The 22,463-nt window shown below is 46.7% G+C and overlaps 1 protein-coding gene across 3 annotated transcripts in view; it reads right to left on the bottom strand.

Moving 5' to 3' along the window:
- The window catches only part of C10H2orf76 (chromosome 10 C2orf76 homolog), a 57,700-nt gene that overhangs the window by 25,528 nt on the left and 9,709 nt on the right, over window positions 1–22,463 (bottom strand). For all 3 annotated transcript variants that reach the window (XR_012912029.1, XM_075987741.1, XM_075987740.1), the window contains exons 2-3: window positions 11,398–11,542; window positions 1,406–1,456 (exon numbers count right to left, since the gene is read on the bottom strand). Coding sequence is in view for 2 of the 3 variants with exons in the window: in XM_075987740.1 (XP_075843855.1) it covers window positions 1,406–1,456; window positions 11,398–11,542 (196 nt within the window). In the remaining variant the exon portion in view is untranslated. The remainder of the gene's footprint in view (window positions 1–1,405; window positions 1,457–11,397; window positions 11,543–22,463) is intronic.

Genomic DNA, 22,463 nt, shown 5'->3' with positions numbered 1-22,463 from the left:
CGCCAGCACCCTGGACTGCAGGTGTGCGCCAGCACGCTGGACTGCAGGTGTGCGCCAGCACGGGGGACTGCAGGTGTGCGCGAACACGCTGGACTGCAGGTGTGCGCCAGCACGCAGGACTGCAGGTGTGCGCCAGCACGCTGGACTGCAGGTGTGCGCCAGCACCCTGGACTGCAGGTGTGCGCCAGCACCCTGGACTGCAGGTGTGCGCCAGCACCCTGGACTGCAGGTGTGCGCCAGCACCCTGGACTGCAGGTGTGCGCCAGCACGTTGGACTGCAGGTGTGCGCCAGCACGCTGGACTGCAGGTGTGCGCCAGCACCCTGGACTGCAGGTGTGCGCCAGCACGCTGGATTGCAGGTGTGCGCCAGCACGCTGGATTGCAGGTGTGCGCCAGCACCCTGGATTGCAGGTGTGCGCCAGCACGCTGGATTGCAGGTGTGCGCCAGCACGCTGGATTGCAGGTGTGCGCGAACACGCTGGACTGCAGGTGTGCGCGAACACGCTGGACTGCAGGTGTGCGCCAGCACGCTGGACTGCAGGTGTGCGCCAGCACCCTGGACTGCAGGTGTGCGCCAGCACGCTGGACTGCAGGTGTGCGCCAGCACGGGGGACTGCAGGTGTGCGCGAACACGCTGGACTGCAGGTGTGCGCCAGCACGCTGGACTGCAGGTGTGCGCGAACACGCTGGACTGCAGGTGTGCGCCAGCACGCTGGACTGCAGGTGTGCGCGAACACGCTGGACTGCAGGTGTGCGTGAACACGCTGGACTGCAGGTGTGCGCCAGCACGCTGGACTGCAGGTGTGCGCCAGCACACTTAGTTTTGTTTGGCTCAGGAACAAAACCCAGGGCTTCCTGCAACTGTAAAATCTGATAATGGAGCCACTTCCACAACCCTAAATGACTTCTTTAAATTCTTAGTTCCCTGCCATGTTTTCCCCTCTGATTACCTGGCAAAGAAACCTCATTTATAAACAGTTTTACCAAGCATGCTATTCCTCACAAGCATGCTACTCCCCTACACAATTACAATGGACTTCCATAGCATGCTATGACTCCTAAATTCCTTAACAAACTTCCACACTGATATATGGATGTATGTATACATATATAATATATATACTGCCAAAGACCCTCAAAAGCATCTCTGATTCATATGCTAAGCAAACATTAATGATATAAAAATAAAAGTGGCTCACACATGCATAACAGTCCAAAAGTGTATGTAGATATCACATATATGTTAGTGCTGGGATCAACCAGGGTCTTGCCCATGCTAAGCAGATTCTTCACTAAGCTATGCCTCCTGCCCCTCCAAAGTAAGTTAATATTTGAACACCACATTTAAATTCATGCCAACAAAAATAATTCTGTATCTTTTAAAATAGTATGAACAATTGGTTACCGTATTTGTAATTTCTGAGTGGCGGAGGCAGGCTGGTCCTCAAAGGGACATCTGCAAGAGAGAATGATGATTTTTCATTACAAAATATTCAGATAGGACCCCAAGTCTTTCAGTCCTTATATAAGGAAACCATCACTGAGACGCTGAGCTGGTAGCCACTGACCCAAGAAGTCAGAGAAACTATTGGAAAAACGATTGCTGGGAACAGTGAGAAGGCACAGTCAGAAAGAGTAGCTGCTTCACAAGCATGAGGATCTGGACTTGGGTCCCCGGGACCCACAGAAAATGTCAGAGGACGGTGGTTTACTTCTGCATCCCTAGCCCCAGGGGACGGAACCCCTGGAAACCAGCAGTCATCCTAGCCCAGTAAGTGAGCTTCAGCTTCCGTGACAGACCTTTCCGAACAATGAAGGTGGAGAATGAGCAAGGACAGACATTGGACACTGACCTCAGGCCTTCACACATGTGTGCTCTCTACATGTTGCACCTGAACACGCATGTACATACATGAGGTCCTGGGTTTCCATGCCAGCACTGCATAAACTGGGCATGGTGATACACATTTATAATCCTAGACTTGGGAAGTTAGGGCAGGCAGTGGATAAGAAGCTCAAGGTCATCTTTGATTACACAGAAAAGTTTGAGTTAGCCTGGGCTACACGAGATCTTGTTTTTCTCCAGATTTATTTATTTATTTTTTTTTCTGAGACAGGGTTTCTCCGTAGCTTTTGGTTCCGGTCCTGGAACTAACTTTTGTAGACCAGGCTGGCCGCGAACTCACAGAGATCCGCCTGCCTCTGCCTCCCGAGTGCTGGGATTAAAGGCATGCGCCACCACCGCCCGGCTCCAGATTTATTTTTACTAATGTTTATTATGTGGGGGAGGGTATACACACATGACTGTAGGTGACGTCAGAGGCCTGGGGGTTGGATTCTGTGGAGCTGGAGTTTTAGGCAGTTGTGACTGCCCAACATGGGTACTGGGAGCCAAACTTGTATCCTCTGGAAGAACAAGAAGAGCCCTTAGCCGCTGAGCTGTCCCCCAAGCAGTTTCTTTTTTTTTCTTTTTTTTTTACTTATTTTTTTAAATTTATTTATTTATTAAAGATTTCTGTCTCTTCCCTGCCACTGCCTCCCATTTCCCTCCCCCTCCCCCAATCAAGTCCCCCTCCCTCGTCAGCCCAAAGAGCAATCAGGGTTCCCTGCCCTGTGGGAAGTCCAAGGACCACCCACCTCCATCCAGGTCTAGTAAGGTGAGCATCCAAACTGCCTAGGCTCCCACAAAGCCAATACGCGCAGTAGGATCAAAAACCCATTGCCATTGTTCTTGAGCACCAAACAGAAATCTCAAGGTCCAAATCAGGAGCAGAAGGAGAGAGAGCACGAGCAAGGAACTCAGGACCGCGAGGGGTGCACCCACACACTGAGACAATGGGGATGTTCTATTGGGAACTCACTAAGGCCAGCTGGCCTGGGTCTGAAAAAGCCTGGGATAAAACCGGACTCGCTAAACATAGCAGACAATGAGGACTACTGAGAACCCCTAAAAGACAGATAGTATGTAGGCTAGAAGGAAGGGAGGTGAGGAGAGGGAGGGAGGAGGAAAGGGGAATCCCTGTATTTAATGTTTTGCCACTGATGGCAAATCAGAGGGTGTACTCCCCGAGAGTGATCAGGAGAAGAATTGGCTCTGATGTTACAGTATGTGGAGACACAGAGAGACGGGACCAACACACTTTCTTTGTATCTCAGCTCCACTGCCGAGTCCACTGACAGCACCGTGGGTACCAGCTCCGTGGATGTTGCTATAGCCATGCTGCTTGACCTAAAATGGCTCCATTCTCTACTAATTCATAAATCCCTGAAGATTAAGGCACCATGAACTGTCTTCTCAAGTCGTGAGCAGAAACCACAGTCTGCTTCTCTCGCGTGTAGTTGCTATCTAAAAAATCACCTGCGGCATGTGGCAGGCACTCAGAAACCCTTGAGAAGGAGAAACACCGTAAACCCCTTCGCCTGGCAACTATGAGCACCAAGGCTCCAAGGAGGCAATTAGTGATGCCTGGTGGCTGTGGGCTATAACATCTTGTACCAAAGATGAAATTCTTAACATACATGTATGTGAACACATGTGCACACATGCCAGGACTATCAACTGAAAACCAAACGCCAGGGCTACAACAATGTAAGCAAGTTAATATAAATACAAACACAAATATAAATAAGCTCTATTACATACAGAAAAAGGGGAAATGAAGGGGGAGAGTCTTCTGTTTTGTGTTAATTTCATTGGTTAAATAAAGAGACTGCCTCAGCCCTTTGATAGGACAGAAAATTAGGTAGGCGGAGTAGACAGAACAGAATGCTGGGAGAAAGAAGCCAAGTCAGGCAGTCGCCATGATTCTTCCACTCCAGACAGACACAGGTTAAGATCTTTCCTGGTAAGCCACCTTGTGGTGCTACACAGACTATTAGAAATGGGTTAGATCAATATGTAAGAGCTAGGCAATAAGAGGCTGGAACTAATGGGCCAGGCAATGATTAAAAGAATACAGTTTCCATGTAATTATTTCGGGTAAAAACTAGCTGGGCGGCCGGGTGCTGGGAAGTGGCCCTCTGCTCTTACAACAATTATTAACACATACAGAGAGCCCACCCTCAGGGCGGGAGGGGTAACTCCCTGCACTCCAACTGTAGACTGTGCACAGAAGGAACTTCCGAATCACAGGCCCCAGGGCCGGCCTGGACTTGGCTGGTGGAGTGCTTGCCTGGCTGGATGAAGCTCTTGGTTTGATGTCTTGCACAACACAGAACAAGAGAAGTGATCTATGCCTGTAATTTGAAAAGTTAGGAGGTGGAGGCAGGAGGAGTGGATGTTCAAGGCCATTCTCAGCTTCATAGCCAGTGTGAGAACAGACTGGGGTGAGTGAGGCCCTATTTCAAATAGGGGGAAAAAAGCAGAAAGGGAAACCAAAAGTACAGCCTGAAAAGAGGGGGGGAAAAGCACAACTTTACAGAGACAAAGTGTCACACTGTGGGGTCCACACTAAGGCATGAGGAAATCAGATGTGCTCAACGGGACATGAGGAGGGTGAAGGGGTCTCCATGATCCGCCTCGCACAAAGCTGGAACCCCACCTCATAGAGACTTCCCAGCAAACTCGAACCAAAGAGAATCCTCCCATAGGCCAACCAGTCCTCAGGACTTCCAGAAGCATGCCAAGTCTGAGTAGCTGTCAGTCAAGAGGAGCCTGAAACACCAGACAACCATGGACCCAGTAAGAGGCCGGCTAGAAAACACATCTGCCACAGTCCGGATGACCTGGGTTTGATCTCTGGGACCCATGTACAGGGGAAAGAAGAGAAATGACTCCACAGGCTTGTCCTTTGACACGACACAGATGCATGCACACATGCACACACACATCATACACACACTGTACATAGCAATAATAAGATAAGGTTAGAAAACAAAACCATGATAATGAAGTATAAAGTGGGATCCTGCTGGAAACCTTGAGCAAGAAAACAAACAAACAAAAAAAGAAATAGGAATAAATTTTAGTCATTGTTGATGTGTTCGTCAGTTCATAGCTGGAGCCAATGTAGTGTTCTAATGAACAATGTTAAGAGAGAAAACTGGGGGTATTAAATGCAAAGAGATATGAAAAGATAAAAAGGAAATGTTGGGGTTAGAGCGATTTCTCAGTCAGCAAAGTTCTTGCCACATAATCTTGAGTTCCCAAGTCCAATCACAAGCATCCATGTAAAGAGGGGTGTGTGGCTGTGCATGGTTGTGACCCAGCATTGGGGAAGTGAAGCCAGGAGGACCCTGGCCAGCTAGCTTAGCCAGTGAGCTCCAGGTCATATAAGGAGCGACTCTATCTCAAACAAACAACAACAAACAAACAGAGGGTAGGAAGATGGAGAGATGGCTCATTGGTTGAAAATGCATTCTGCTCTTGCAAAGGACCAGGGTTCGGTTCCCAGCACCCAGTTCACGTGGCTCCTAACAGCCTGTAATCCCAGTTCCAGGCAGTCCACAGGCAATTGCATACACATGGTGCGCACAAACTCCTATCGGTGCACACACACACACACAATAATAATCCTTTTGTTAAAGCAAGGTGGATGGCACTTGAGGAAGGACACCCAAGGGTGGTCCAGGAGGATCCATAGGGCACAAGCCCCATATACATACATACATGAACACGTACCAACATGGACATGCACACACATGCACGGGGGGGGGGTGAATCTTACAGTAGTAAGGCTACAGTGCCCCCTCGGGAGAGCAGGCTGCTTCACAACGCAACACTGCCAGGAGTAAAGGGACATAAAGAAATCTTCAGAACCTGAAAGCTGGACAAAGCCGTCACAGTTCGTCACAGAGAATGACCTAACATTCAGAAAGTAGGATTTGAAATCTCATCTCATCTACATAACTGGTTTCTGCACTCTTATGATGCTGCTTTAGAAAACCAGCCACTTACATAAGGTATCATGGTAGTTCTATAATCAAAATATGAGATTAAGGAGACCTACAGCTGAAAGATCCTGAGAGCTGGGCGTGGCTAAGGATTCCTATATAAGCTTACCCTGAGTGCAATAAAGGGGGCGTTGGCATTCTTGTATCAAGGATGACCCGTGTCCACGTCTCTGTCTGTTTGTGTCTGTCTCTGTGTTTTTAGGTCTTCACCTTAGTTCCCAGCTCACGTACCATCTTGCAGTGGCACGGGTGCTATGGGACTGTCGGTTTTTACAGGGCAGGAACAGGACCTTTTGGCTTTTAACATGTGGTCCCATCAACTTTTCAGAGTTCTCCAGGACCTCAAATCAGATGACAGGCTTGGACACAGAGTCCACAAGCTCAAAAGAATCCATACCCTAACAGGTCTGTTTTGTTTTGTTTTTGTTACTAAGTCTCCTGTTACACAAGCTGGCCTCAAACTCCCTAAGAAGCTCAGAAAGACCTTGAGCTCCTGATTCTCCCGCCTCCACCTCTGAGCACTAGGATTCCAGTATGTGCCACCGTGCCCAGCGTGTGCAGTGTTTAGGATGGAACCCAGGTAGGGCTGTGAGCATGCCAGGACAGCACTCCACCAACTAAGGAACGCCCCGGGCACCCCTAGTTCACTTCTACAGCAGCCGAACTTTCCCACATACTCAAGAGAAATGCACAGTGATCACGTCATTACTGTGGCAGGCCTGAGGGTGTAGCTGTGACAGGAACCACTGGTCTGCTGGGGACCATGGTAACCAACAGTCGCTGTGAATGAATCGTTCTGTGGTACTGGGAAACAACCACTTCCTGTACCACCATAGCAACTTGAAAATCATACCTTATTCCCGAGAACATCAAAAGGGTCCTATTCTGCCTGACCAAGAACACCACGCCCTTGCTGCACTGATGCCAACAGCAGAGTCCTCACAGCCGTGAAGCCTTGAGCACATGGCCGGGAGGCGGCTCAGCAGCAGGTAGAAGCACCTGCCACCAAGTCTGACACCCTGTGTTTAATCTCTGGGACCCACGTGATACAGGGGGAGTCTGACTTCCTCCTCTGTACACATACTGCAGCACACACATGTGCACATGCACAAACAGGTTATCATGCACACGAACATATGTGCACACAGAGAGAAAATAAATAAAATGTAATAAAAATGAGAAAATGATTTGAAAGTAACTGTAGAACTGTTTGCAGTTCAAACTTTTTGAGTATGTTTTTTTATTTGAGGAATGACTTTCCAAATGCAGGCTACTCTGTAACTGGCACTGAGGGTGACCAGAACATGTTACCCCAATATATGCCTACCTGCCACAAGGATTATTTGGAGCTAAAAGCTGATGTCTAGTGATCTCTCCTTCCCTGTTTGCCTAAGGCAGCCTACAAACAGGCTTTCTTCCAGAGCGACCTTAGAAAACTGTTGTGCCCACATCAGCCTGCAGGGGGCATCAGAGTGTACCGTACCGCCACCAGCAACCAGGCCTTCTCTACTCCCCTGTCCAGAAGATTCCACCCCTAAGCATCCAAATCCTCTTCCTTGTCTGGGCACTTCTCTGGGATTTTTTTCATCCCTGGGGATCCCACATCTATGGCGTGCACCTAGCCATAAGCTCCTGCTGGGTTTTCTCTTGTTCACCCATCTCTTTCAACTGAGAACTTCCGATGCCGGAGCTGGGGTAATGGCTCAGCGGGTAAAGCACTTGCTTGCCCTTGATTGATTCCTCAGAGACCACATCAGCGCAGGCATGGTAGTAAGTGACTGCAATCCCACAACCAAGGGCCAATGGAAGGCAGAGAATTGCCAGATGCAAGAAACAAAAGACCTGTCTCAAATGAGATGGAAGGTGAAGAATGACACGCAGCTGTCCCGACCTCCATATGTGCTGTGTGACACATGAGTGTGTGTGGTGCATGCTGGCACATAGGCACACATCATACATAAGTTTTTAAAAGAACTTATGAGTGAGGAAAAGTTAGTTTTCTCCCCTACAACATTATCTTTTAGTATGAAATATCAATATTCCCCTAATAATTAAGAACAACAAATCTAGTGGCACATGCCTTTAATCCCAGCACTTGGAAGGCAAGGCAGGTGGATCTTCGAGTTCAAAGCCAGCCTGGTCTACAGAGTGAGCTTCAGAACAGCCAGGGCAACACAGAGAAACCATGTCTTGAAAGCAAAAAAGAATATGGCAACAAAACTTTATATTCTAGGTGTCAGTCAGAAGATCGTTCACAAAACAATTTAAATAACCACAGAAAGGAAACCTGCCACCAAACCAAGCCCACACATCTACCTCTCAAAAAGAGAGCTCAAGGAATTAGGGTGAGTAGTTAGAGCAATGAAACAGCTTACTCATAGATGGAGAGATGGCTCAGCAGCTAAGAGTCCTTAATTCTCTTGCAGAAAACCAAGGCTTGGCTCTCAGAACCTGTGGGGCGCTCACATCTGCCCATCACCCCATTCCAGAGAATCTGGTGCCCTCTTCTGGTCTGCTTTAGCACTGCATGCATGTGGTACACATATAAATATACATACACACACAAATGAAATTAAATAAATCTTTAAAAATATTTATTCAAGATGCCTATAAAACCATAAAGACAATAGGGCAATGCGTTGGGAAAACACACCAATTTTTAAAATTATACTTTATTTATTTATTGTATATCGGTGAGGACATACATGCCATGGTGCACTTTTGGTGGCCAGAGCACAACCCGTAGAAGTTAGCACCCTCCTTCCACCATGTGGGACAAACTTGGGTCATCAGAATCGATGTCAAGTGCTTTATCCATTAAGCCATCTCACTGGCCTTAAAAAATACATCTTAACTCATTGTAAGCAAGGTAAGGAGAAAGAAGAGGGGCTAAGGTGAGGAAAGAATGGTGGCTGGACATCCCTAGGCCCCGTTCCCATGGAGTGGAATGGGACGGGGTTGTGAAATCGGTGGTCAGTACACATGTAATCATGACACCATGGTGCTCATTGCAACAGATATGTCATCTATGACGTTCAAGTTGAAAAAAAAGAGTAGAAAAAATATGATTTTAGTAAGGTTTTTAAAATTATTTGTGTGTGTACATGCACCTCCTTGTCTGCGTGTGCACCACATGTATGTAGTACCCACAGAGGCCAAAAGAGCCTCAGATCTCCTGAGCTGTAGTGCTAAGAACCAAACCAGGCCCTCTGCAGGAACAGCGAGCACCCTTAGCCACTGAGCCACTTATCCAGCTCCCTAAATAACTTCATAGTTTTGTGTTGGGTTCATCCCTAGAGCATACACGGCCCTCGGGCCACAGATCAGACACACCTGCTTGAAACCTGGAAAATCTCAGCCACTCCTATCTTGACACCTTTTGGTTTGAAGAGGTAAGAAGGACTGGATGAGCTTAGTGACAGTCATTATTTACCACCTCCTAAGTACACATTAAGTGATTGACATGTCTGCACGAACTGACTCAAAAGGCAGGGCAGCAAAGAGACAGACACAGAGTGCATACAGAAATGTCACCCAGCAGACACCTACACAGACCCAAGGGAACAGTGAGGGCTTTAAACAAAAGTGGTTTTCAAGTACCTGAAAAGTAACCCTGGCAACCTTCATTATCATGACACACATAGTCCTCATACACATGCACACACACACAGGCTGGGAGATAACTTAGTGGGTAAAACACTTGCCACAAAAATATGATGACCAGAATTCAGATCCCAAGATCCCCGTGGGTGGGGTGGGGGTTTGAATAGATATGAACCCCATGGACTCGTGTGTCTGAATGGTTGGACTATAGGGAGTGGCACTATTAGGGGTATGGCCTTGTTGGATGAACTGTGTCACTGTTGAGCAGGCTTTGAGGTCTCATATGCTCAAGCTACGCCCAGTGTGGGAGACAGTTCACTTCCTGTTGCCTATGGATCATGATGTAGACCTCTCAGCTACCTCTCCAGCACCATGTCTGCCTACATGCTGCCATGCTCCTTGATAATGGACTAAACCTCTGAAACTGTAAGCCTTTCCCAATTAAATGTTTTCCTTTATAAGAGTTGCTGTGGTCATGGTGTCTTTCACAGCAGTAAAAACCTACTTACTTAGAAACCCTAAGTAAGACAGTGGGCATGGATGTTGTTTATAAATCCAACCTCAGAAGGCAGAGAGAGAGAAAGAGAGAGAGAGCTGACTAACAAAACCAGCCTTGTCAGTGAACTCTGGGTTTGACTGAGAGACTGTGCACCTCAGTGAATACGGTGAGAGAGCAACAGAGAATGATTCCTGAAACCAACCTTAGTCTTCCTCACATTTGCATGCACACACATTCACACACACACACACACACACACACGCACGCACGCACGTACACATGCACAGAGACACAAGCTTGCATGTGAAAATGGAAAAATAAAACAGTAAAAATAAAAAGTCACACAGGTTACAAATCATGGAACTATATATTAAAAGCTATGAACTGTACTCTATATCAATTTCGCTTCATTTAAAAGAATCAAAGCATTTGCTAGAGGCTGTACCGACGCCTGTGGAACACTTCAGCAGTGAAGAGCAATAAGGCCGCCAGGACACGGCTGCACTTCTACCTCTGCACGTCCAGAATGATAAACGAGACCGCCACAAGACTTCCATCTCCGAGCCAGAGAGATGGCTCACCTGGTAAAAGCACCTGCTGCCAAGCCTGATGACCTGAGTTCGAACCCTAGCCCCTCATGGTGGAAGGAGAGACCCTGATCCTGTAAACTGCCCTCTGGCTTCCACTCTCTGGCACAAGCAGCCTCCCACCACACACATCATGCATACAGACACACACACAGTAAATAAATATGAAAATGTAAAGTGTCTTCTCTGATTTCTTCAGCGTCCTGCTGCCATAGCCACACGCCCAGGGCAGGCTTCGGTGTGCTGTAAAGTGATAGTCAGCTACATCTCACTCCAATGTCGTTCAGTCTCCAAAGATTAAAGACTCACTATAGGCAGACTTGGCTTTCTCTGTGTGTAAGTACATGTTTATGTATGTGTATGTGTGTGGAGACCAGACGTCAACACTGGAGGTCTTCCTCAGTCTCCCTCCACCTTACTTTAAGACAGTCTTCTCGCTGATCACCAATTCTGGAAGACAGGTGCAAGATGCAGAGGAAGCCTGGAGTGAGCGAAATCCTGAATATTTGACAGAAGCAAGGCCTCTTAAGGATTCCAAGACTAATTGGTCCATGGAAAACTGGCAAAGCCATTACCCATATGGGCCAGACTCAAGAGCGATGGCAAAGCTTGGGTATGATGGGGAATCTTTGTCAACCAATTATATTTAAGAGGTGGGACCAAGTTAGGGTGTGGATGATTCTCCTGGCTCTATGTCCTGAGTGCTGGGATTACGGGTATGCATCACTAGACCCAAACTAATTTCGTACTTTTCAAAGATTATTATTAATATGTAGTCAAAATACAAATGAAACAAAGCCCCTCTATTTCTCATACCTTGCTTTAGAAAAATTATAAATTCCTTCACAGTTTGGTCCAAATTAACTCCATGATATACTACAGGTCTGAAATTTCGATGTTCAAACGAACGGATGAGGCGAACTGTGACCGTTGCTTCCTTGGCAGCCATGTGGCGAGAAACCTGTGGTAAGACACATGATAAACTGTATCAAGGCACGGCTGAGGAAAAGCGAGCTTTCGGATCAAGCTGAGCACATATGGGGGCCTTCTGCAATCCCAGTGCTTGGAAATCGGAGTCAAGAGACTCCTGGGGCAATCCGGCTGGCAAGACTAGACATACTGGTGCCCGGCCTCAGTAAATGAAGTGGAGACTGACCAGGAAGACATCCGTTGTCAACCTCAGGCCTCCTCCACATGCACACATGTGCACCCAAACACACATGCACACATGTGCACCCAAACACACATGCACACACGCTACACATACACACACACATTAAAATAAATAAAATTCAAATAAAAGTTATTTCTTAGTCAGTGGCAGGGACTTTAATAATTGGCAACATTCTGTGTCTTAAGCAAGATATTAAACATAGGGACAGTGGACTATTTTTATGCCTTTCAATTTGTCTGAAATAGTTCATAACCACAAAGAAGTCACACAAACTTGGCTTTAAAAGTTTCTCTGAATAACTGAGCTCTTGTCCAATTGTTTTACTAAGTTTGGGGAAAGATAAAGCATATTAAGCATGAAAAACTAGGGAGTTTACTATTTGAATGCATCAAATAATTTATAATTAAAATTAGCATATTAGCTATAATGAAATGGTTTCTATAAAACAAAACCTGCAATAGATTTTCCCCATAAAATAAAGTAAGGGTTCATCTAACCTGCCTCTTGGTTAATAAACCTAATAAATCTTTTGATAATTCCAATATTGGTGATTACAGCGTTCCCCATACCACCTTCATAATTCTCCTCAGAAAAACACAGTCCTAAAAGCTACCAAACAATAGTTCAACATCTACAAAACAAAAATTTTCAACATACTGAGGCACTAAATATTACTGGCACAATCCAGTTTCAGGAATCTTGTGATCAAATAGTCTAAATCTCCTTTGCATGCTGGGGCATAGTCTCAGAGCCTGGCATATCCTCCGTCAGCACTTTTCTCCAGAGCTGCTCCCCACCCAGCCCTGAGTGTCTTCTTTGTGTTCATGTATGTGTGAGTGTACAGGCGCATGTATGTTGTAATTCCAGCTCCAGGGGATCCAACACCCTCTGCTGGCTTCCATGGGCACTGCATTCGTGTGCAGCAGTGGTTCTCAACCTCCCTAATGCTGTTACCCTTTACCACAGCTCCTTGTGCTGTAAAGTTATTTTGTTGCTACTTCATAACTACAATGTTGCTACTGTCATGGATCATAATTTAATAATCTTCTTCCTATGATCTTAGGTGTCCCCTGTGAGAGGGTCATTCAACCCCCAAAGTCCTCACGACCCTCAGGTTGAGAACTGCTGATGTACACAAACCCCTACACTGACATACAGGCGCATAGATTAGAAATAATGAAGCAATGGGGGCTGGAGAGATTGGCTCAGCAGTTAGGAGCACTTTCGACACTTCCTTCCAAAAGACCAGAGTTCCTAATACCCACATCAGATGGCTCACAAACACTGGTCACTTCAGCTTCACAGGATCCAGTAACTTCTGTCCTACCTGGGCACCTGTACACATGTGGCACTCACATACACATACATATGAGCAAATCTTTAAAAACAAAAGTAAAATAATAAGCAAAATGTGGAAGATGAGAACCAACCCCCGAAGCTGTCTTCTAAGCTCCACATGCACACTGTTCCATGTATGCAGCTTCACTCACACATATACATACATCATACACACATCACACATACAAAGAAACAGTGAACTAAGAGTGACAGTCATGTATCCAGATTGGCATGGTTCAGACATGGGTTGGGCACCCATGTAGTGGTATGGAGGGGTGGTAGGACCTTCAAAAGGTGGTAGAATCTTCAAAAAGAGATGGGGCTCAGTGCAGAGTAAATGCTAGGAATAAAGGGGGCCCCTGGGCTCAATTCCCAGCATCATATGGTTATATTCCAGTAACATACTGAGCCACGGCAAATAAATCCAAATAGCATTCAGTGGTTAGTACACCAGAATCAAGCCACGACGGACGGTGGTGGTGCATGCCTTTAATCCCAGCACTCGGGAGGCAGAGGCAGATGGATGTCAGTGATTTCAAGGTCAGCCTGGTCTACAAGAGTGAGTTCCAGGACAGGCTCTAAATCTACAAAGAAACCTGTCTTGAAAAAAACAAAACAAAACAAAACCAAAACAAAGCAGAATCAGGTCACATGCCTGGAAAGAGTCTAAACCATCTGCACAGCACTGAAAGCCTCGCACACTCGGCCCAGCCTGGGCCCTCACCATCACAATCCACTTTCCCTGCATCCTTCCAGCTACAAAGACAGCTCCTGGCTTCCCACACAGTCACCAAGCTTGTGCTACACCCTCCCACTGTCACTCCCTTTATCCTCCAACAATGGGAGCTTCAGGAAGGTCAGAGACTCCCAACGTGGGCCAGCTTCGATCTGAGTGCCTCCTACCTCAGGCTGAGCTCTGGAGCTCTCTCCCATTGAAGGAGAATACACTGCTCACAGAAAAATATACTACATGCTCGGTTTCTTCTAGATCCAGCAACTTGGGCTACCTGAGGTGCGTCAGAGGGTCAGGAATGCTTGCTGGTGGAAGAGCGGCGCTGAGGACAACCTGCATTCCCCAAGACACACTAGCAGGCATCCTGCAACAACGCAGGCGGGCCACAGGAGAGGTGCGCAAGCTGGGAGCGGTACTGTGCCTGCCTGGCACACATGAGGCTGGACCCCAGCACCCCAAAAGTCATCAGAGAGGGAAGGAAGAGGGAAGGAGTTAAGAAGGGAGGGAGGGGTGAAGGAAGGGTGTACAAGAGGGAAGAAAAGATGGGTGAGAGAAGAGAAGGGAAGGCAAGAGGGAGATAAAGAAGGAGAGGAAGGAGATGGAGCGAGGAGGAAAGGAAAGAAGGAAGGAGATGTAAAGAAAAACTTATTGTTTCCCAACAATAACAAATTTTAAAAGCAAAATTAATATTTAAATATCTATAAAAGTAATATTCAACAACAACTCAATATCTCTGTATCACAGGCAGTTCAGCTGAACCTAGGCTGGGCACACCTTAATACAGGCTTGGGCAGGGCTTTGAAAAGTGAGAGTGCCCGGGGCTTAGGAAGGTCTTTAAACCTCCCATCTACAAAACCTGTTCAGGTGGGTGTCTGCTGGAGCACCCGGTTCCCTGGCGGCCACATCACTGCAGAATCAAGGGCCCCACTGGCCCGGGCTTCAGCATGCTTAGGGGTTAAGTGTCATCAAAGTCAGGAGGCTTCCAGACTCCAGTCCTCTGAGTGACACACATTCAGGAACTAGGAAAGTAGCGACAGGCTGCCACAACACCCAGGACTTAGCAGTTTCTCAAGCCGGAGCCTCTCCGTGGGCAGAGTTCCCAGCTGAACAGCTAGGAGCCCAGCAAGGCTGGATCCTTCTCTCCTGGCGAGAGCAGTGGTATGTACATGTGAAACATCAGAGGCTGACACCCCTCAAACATGTAGAACACACATGTCCACATCACACTGGGTGTGGGCTTTATACTGATCTCTATCAGCTCAAAGAAAACATGTAACTAGAGTTGATTTTGGCTGTTAACGTAGTTTGTGTCTATGGAGTTGGTTATCAACACTGAGTTACAACTCAGGAATCCCTGCTAAGAAAAACACGGGGTCAGGTTCCTAGGAACCTCTGGTCCTGGAAATTTTGACAGTTGATAAAGACATCAACTGTCCTGTTCTGTCATGCATGTCTGTTAACACTGAATTCACAGATGATGACATTGGCCATGTGTGTGGAAATTTGCCTACCATACCTGTCGGCTCTGTAAGGTATACATGGCCCTCTAACGCTTATGAACACACAGTGATTCAGATCTACATCTGGAGGTCTTACACAAGCAAAAGATAGGGGCCAGCGACATGGTTCTGTCAGTTAACGGCGCTTGTTAGGAAATCCTGAAGATCCAAGTTCAATCCTGGAACCCAAGTGAAGATAAAAGGGGAAAACTGTCCAGGCAGCCAGGGAAACTCTGTCTCCAAACCAAAAGGGGGAGCCCAATTCTACTAAGTTATTCTATGGGCCTCTATATGCACACGGTGACACATTTATGACCCTTGTACACAATAACACTTTTTAAAAATTAAAAACAAAACAGTAAAAGATGGGGACAGGGAGATGGTTCAGTTGGCAAAGTGCTTGCTTGAATCCTCAGCATGAGAACCTGCATTTGGACAACTAGAATCTACATAAAAAGCCAGCACAGGGGCCAGTGAGGAGACTTAGCAAGTAAATGCCCTTACCATTGAGCGTGACCACCTCAGTCTGAGTCCATGATCCCACACCATGGAAGGAAAAACTAACTCTTGCAAGTTGCCTTCTGACCTCCAATGTGACCCACCACATACATACAGAGATAACTTTTAAATTAAGGAAAAAATAGTTGGGGCTGGGGAGACGACTCAAGGTCCACTGCCAAAGCCACTGACCTGAGTTTGATCCTTGGGACCCACACAGTGAAAGAAGAGAACCAATCCCCTCAAGTTGTCCTTGGACCTCCGCACCTGTGCTATGGCATATGCACATACACATCTAATAAACAAATAAATAAATGTAGTTTTTAAAAACTAATGAGCCACATAGAAGTGATTCTTAAAGGAAGGGAGGGAGGGAGGGAGGGAGGGAGGGAGGGAGGGAGGGAGGGAGGGAGGGAGGGAAGAAGAGCCAGTACAGTGGTACATGTCTATAACTCCAGTGGTAATATGGTAGGCAGAGACAGGCAGATCCTTAGAAGCTCAAGGGAGAGATGGCCTGGCCTACTTAGGCTATTAAGGGATTCTGTCTCAAAAAAGGGGAAGGTACCTGAGGAGTGATATTCAAGGTTGTGTTTGATCTGCAAACACACACACAAGGCTGGCAGACACACACACACACACACACACACAGAGAGAGAGAGAGAGAGAGAGAGAGAGAGAGAGAGAGAGAGAGAGAGGGAGGGAGGGAGGGAGGGAGGGAGGGAGGGAGGGAGGGAGGGAGGGAGAGAGAGAGAGAGAGAGAGAGAGAGAGAGAGAGAGATATTATGGTTACCACAACATGAGGAGCTGTATTAAAGGTTCTCAGAATCAGGAAGGTTGAGAATCATGACCTAGAGTCTTTCCCGTGTGCATTCAAGACTACCATAGCTGGATGATTCCTGTGTTTAGTTGAGAAACCTCCGTACTGATTGCCGTGGTGGCTGCACCAGTTTGCACTGGCACTGGGAGTGAGTAATGGCTGTCTTTTCCCCACGTCTTCCCAGCTCTGCCAGCTATCTTCTTAGTAAGCACTGTGACTAAACAGACTTGGAATCTCAGTTTTTCTACATTGTCTTCAGGCTTGGCAGCAAGTGCCTTGACCTGCTGAGCTATCTCCATGCCCCTGAGACAGAGTATTAGTGTGGCTTTAATCTACTTACCCCAATGGCTAAGGATGTTGGTTAGTCTTTTCAAATATGTATTGGTTACATGTGTCTATTCTTTTGAGCACTATCTTTTCAGCTTTTTAGGACATTTATTAACCAGGTGATTTCCTTTTTCTGGTACTTTTTCTAGTCATTTGTATATTCTACATATCAGTCTCCTGTCTGATGTTGGTAAAAATGGTTTTTCTTTCAATTCTGTAGTCTTAGACATTTCCTCTGCTGTACTAAAAATTTATTTCATCTTACCTGACAGTTCTTAGGACGATCAGATGTCGACACCTGTATATTTTTTTGAAGTGCAATGTAGAGGAGGTCAAAGGCATCAGATCCCTGGAACTGGAGTTATAGGTCTTTATGAGTTGCCAGACATAGGTGCCGGGAACCGAACTCCGGTCCTCTGTGAGAGGGGCACATGCTCTTCACCGACCATCTCCCAAGCCCCTGCTCATATCTCACGGTGTTTTCCTCTAGCATTCTCTAAGTTTCAGGTCTTACATGGAGGTCTGTGCAAGGTTGAGAGCTGCGTGTTTGGTTTTACTGTCTTCCCTGTGAGATCCAGCTTGTCCAGTTTGTTGACAAGGCCGTCTTTAGCCAATGCATGTTTCTAACGCCTCTGTCAGAATTAAGTGGCTGAAGCTACGTGGGTTTACTTCTGGGTCCTCTATTCTATTCCTTTTGTCTATACGTCTGATTTTGGGTATGACTGGAATTTGAACAGGTACTTGGATGGAATTATTTTAAACCCTAAATCATTTTAGAGTTACATTTATACCATTAAATTGAGAATTACAAAACTTGGAATTTCCATTTGCTTTAAAGGTCATAACTGTAGGGGAACGTACAGCTTCCCAAGAAGGATGGTTTAGCTACAAACAAACAAATCATTTCCATATTATCATAAATGCTTAGCTTCCTCTATATTTAGAGATCAGTATTATAAGTATAAAAGTTTACTATTTTAAGTTTTTGAATTTTATTTATTTTGGGGGTGGGTAGGGGTTGGGGAACGGCCTGCACGAGTCCATTCTCTCCTAACCATGACTCAGGGTTGGAATTAAGGTCACCAGGCTTAGCAGCAAGTACTTTTCCCTATAAGGCATCTCACTGGCTGTTTTCTCTGAAAATGAATTTGCCTTGTAGGTGCAATTCTGCGATGGCTTCTTGTTTTCTTTAATCATTAGTGCACGCATGTCGGGGGTCATGCCACACTGCACAAATCAGGACCAGAAGACAACCGTGGGATGGGTTTCAAGGATGGAGAGCTCACGTTGTTGGGCTTGCACAGCAAGGGCTTCAGGCTGAGTCATAGCAGCTGCCAGATGGGTAATGTCAGCTGCTAGTATATTAAAAACACCCAGGAGGATAGCGGCACACCTGAGCATGTCTAGGAGACATGTGAGGAGGCCATTACATCACAGGATCTGACCTGAGGAAAGGATTAGATGAACTCAGGGGACAATGCACAGTGGGAGGCAGGGAAAAGTGGGAGGCGAGGCCTGGCAGGAAGAAGTAGATTACTGGGAGCTTGTTTGTTGAGGTTGTTTGCCTTGGCCTCTTTCTAAGTCCCCTTTCCTCCACTTGCTGTCCCATGGGACACAAGCCACTCAGCTAAATCCTCCTTGCCATGATGGACTGAGTTCTCTGCTGCACCCTCCCTGTATGAACGGACCGAGCCCTCTCTCTGCTGCACCCTCCCTGAATGAATGGACTGAGCCCTCTCTCTGCTGCACCCTCCCTGAATGAATGGACTGAGCCCTTTCTCTGCTGCACCCTCCCCGTATGAATGGACTGAGCCCTCTCCCTGTATGAATGGACTGAGCCCTCTACCCTCCCTGTATGAATGGACTGAGCCCTCTACCCTCCCTGTATGAATGGACTGAGCCCTCTACCCTCCCTGTATGAATGGACTGAGCCCTCTACCCTCCCAGAATGAATGGACTGAGCCTTCTACCCTCTCTGTATAAATGGACTGAGCCTTCTACCCTCTCTGTATGAATGGACTGAGTGAGCCCTCTCTCCCTGTATGAATGGATTGAGCCCTCTACCCTCCCTGTATGAATGGACTGAGCCCTCTCTCTGCTGCACCCTCTGAGTGAGGTCCTCTGAAACTGTGAGTCACATTAAACCTTCATCTTTGAACTTGTTTTCTTGGGTATTTTGATCATGACAAAAAATTAACTAAGAGTATAGTTTTGGAGCCTGTCCTGTAACTCACTCTGTAGACCAGACCAGCCTCCAACTCGCAGAGATCCACTTGCCTCTGCCTCCCAAGTGCTGGGATTAAAGGTGTGGGCCACCACTGCCTGGCTTTGTAATTAGATTATATATATATAATATTTTGCTATGGTCTGCTCTCCTCCAACTCTTTCCAGATCCTTCATTGGAGTTGTTTTTTTAACCTTAGTATTCTGTTTAGATTATTATATCTTGTTTCTGTAGAATGTAAACAATAGTTGTAACATTTTCTAAACTGTGAAAAGGTGGGAGGAGTATGTGTCAGCCATGAGGGAGCATCAAGACACACTGAATATGTGTGTTAAATTGTCAGAGAATAAATAAAACAAACCAAAAAAAATTAACTAAGAGTAACAAAACTAACACAAGATGACCATGTAGAAAATATGAAAAACTAGACTGGAGAGATAGAGAGATGGAAAAGTGACTTCCACACAAACAGGAGGACTTGAGTTTAATCCCTAAGCCCCACACAGTAGAGGTAGAGAGCTAACTCCTCCAAGGTGTGCTCTGACCTTCACACACACTACGGTACTTGTGCCCTTCCACACACACACACATATTAAAACAGAATCTAAAGCCAATAATAATAATTGATAATATAAAACTAAGGACTTAAAAGCTAGGACCATGTGACAATCAAATGACCATCTGAAAACTTCCTGCCTTTCCTTTGGTTTGCTTACATACTACAAACCAAGGCACCATTATTCTAGAAAGACTGCTGTGATATTTTACAGACAAAACTTTTAAGAAAAACACTTCTAACATTAATTCAAGAATGAGTGTAGCTGAGAAGATGGTGTCTTAGTCACTATTCTATTGCTGTGAAGAGACATTGTGACCACGGAAACTCTTATAAAGGAAAGCATTTAATTGGGGGCTGGCTTATAGCTCCAGGGGTGTGGCCGTCCATGGTCATCATGGCAGAAGGCATGACAGCGGGAGCACGGCAGCAGAGAGCATGGGGGGGGTCCGGAGGCGTGGCAGTAGGGGGCGTGGCGGCAGGGGGCGTGGCGGCAGAGAGCATGGGGGCGTGGGGGGCGTGGGGGCGTGGCAGCAGGGGGTGTGGCAGCAGGCAGGTGTAGTGCTGGAGAAGTAGCTAAGAGCTACATCCTGATCTGTAAGCCAAGAGACAGAGAAGGAGGGAAGGTGAGGGGAAGAGAGAGAGGAGGGAGAGGGAGGTTGGAGAGATATGGGTGAGGGAAATAGGGGGAGGGGGAAGAAAAAGAGAGTGAGGAAGAAGGAGGAAGAGGAAGGAGAGTGAGAAGGTGAGGAACAGGGAAGAGGGGGAGGGAAAGAGATTGATTGGGCCTGGCATGAGCTTTTGATACACTTCCTCCACTAGGCCACACCTCCTCCAACCAGGTTGCACTGTGATTTTCTCAAATAGTGTCAAATGGTGACTAAACATTCAAATACATAAGCCTATGGGGGCCCTTCTTACTGAAATCACCACAGATGGCTTACAAGGTAAGAGCACATTGCCCTTGCAGAGAACTGAGTTCTGATTCCAACACTCACGCTGGACAGCTTACAACTCTAGCTTCCAGGAATCCAACGCCCTCCTCGGAATTCTACGGGCGTTGACACTCACATGCACAAACCCACACACAATAAATCTAAAATAAAAGAATGCTTTTAAAGTTTGGATCACTTTTAGATGAGTTTAAAAAAATAAAACCTTCCAGCTGTCAGTATTTAAGACATGGTAGGATCAAAATAACCCAGAGCGAACCTAACAGCTCCCCCGCGTCCCCTATGCTGCTGACGCTTGTCACATGTACCTCGGCAGCTGAGGATGGGTCATCACCAACGCCAAACAAGGAAATAAGCACAGATTGCTGCTCACTCTCAAATCTATGACCTGCTGGAATCAACACCTACAGCTCCACAGACTTGCCTTGGCCACGACCTTCCCTTCATCTTGGGCAAATGTGCAATACAATCACTTGTTTTCTGTGCTAGAGACATGTGAGACTTCAGAAATGATCCAAGGCAGCTTAGTTTTCCAGACTGGAGGGAAAGACTATTTCTGTCTCTCTTATGTCTCTCTGTCTCTCTCTTCCTCATGTGTCTGTCTGTTTGTCCATCTGTCTATGTGTCTACAAGGTTATTAGGGTGTCTTCCTCAATCACTCTCCACCGTGTTCATGAGTCAGGGTCTCACTGAACTGAGACCTCACTGACTTGCTTTGACTCGGCTGGCACACGAGCTCCAGGGATGTGGGACTCCCCTCTGTAAGCTGTGAATAAGTTTTATTACCACTGGTTAATGAATAACACGGTTTTAGCCAATGGCTTAGCAGAGCAAAGCCAGGCAGAAAATCCATACAAAGATATAGAGAAAGAGTAGGCAGAGTCAGAGAGATTCCCACGTAGCTGCCCAAGAAGCAAGAATGGTAACAAACCGCTAGCCTCATGGTAAAATATAAATAATAGAAATGGGTTAATTTAAGAGTAGAGGTGGTGGCTGCTGCTGCCTTCAGCCATCTTTCAGGGATCTGTAGCTTCCAGCGCTCAGCAAGGCAGACAGGGTCTCCTAGCAGCATAGCACGCAGGTCTGGTTACTGTCAAAGGCAGATCTCCCTCAGGGGGTGGTTGCTGAGAGTACTATTATAAAAGCCTGGATTACCTAAACTTCGAGTTCTACAGCTGTGACACAGACACATGTATGGAAGAAGGGCGATCAGAACGTCAACATACAGGGAGTCTGAGAACACCTATGGTACAACAGACTGTCTGAGAGGGGCTGTGGGACTGCTGAGACGGCTGTCTGTTAGCTCTGTCAACTCCTCACAAGCTAGAGTCACCTGGGAAGACAGCCTCATTGAAGGATTGCCAACACTGGGTTGGTCTGGGGGATTATCTTGATTATGTTCACTGAAGCAGGAAGACCATTCCACTGTGGGTGACACCATTCCCTAGGTAGGGATGCTGTATCTCAGAGTGGAGAAGGTAACCTGGACACTAGCATGCATGCCTTAGCTCACTGTTTCTGGCTGTTTCAAGTTCCTGCCACCTTGACTTCCCCACAGTGATGCGCTGTGACCTGGAACTGTGATCTAAAACAAACCTTTTCTCCACCAGTTGTTTTTCCCAAAGTATTCTAGCACTGCAACAAGACACAAAACTAAATCAACGGCTCAGTCCTTACAAGCATGAGGACATGAGTTCGATACACACACACACATATAGGCACAGGCACACCCACAGACACGTGTACTCATACACACACACACA

Source organism: Microtus pennsylvanicus, chromosome 10 (genome assembly GCF_037038515.1).
Source record: "Microtus pennsylvanicus isolate mMicPen1 chromosome 10, mMicPen1.hap1, whole genome shotgun sequence".
NCBI classification, from domain to species: Eukaryota; Metazoa; Chordata; class Mammalia; order Rodentia; family Cricetidae; genus Microtus; species Microtus pennsylvanicus.
Note: the sequence above shows the minus strand (reverse complement) of the source record. Positions and strands in the feature narration are given on the sequence as shown.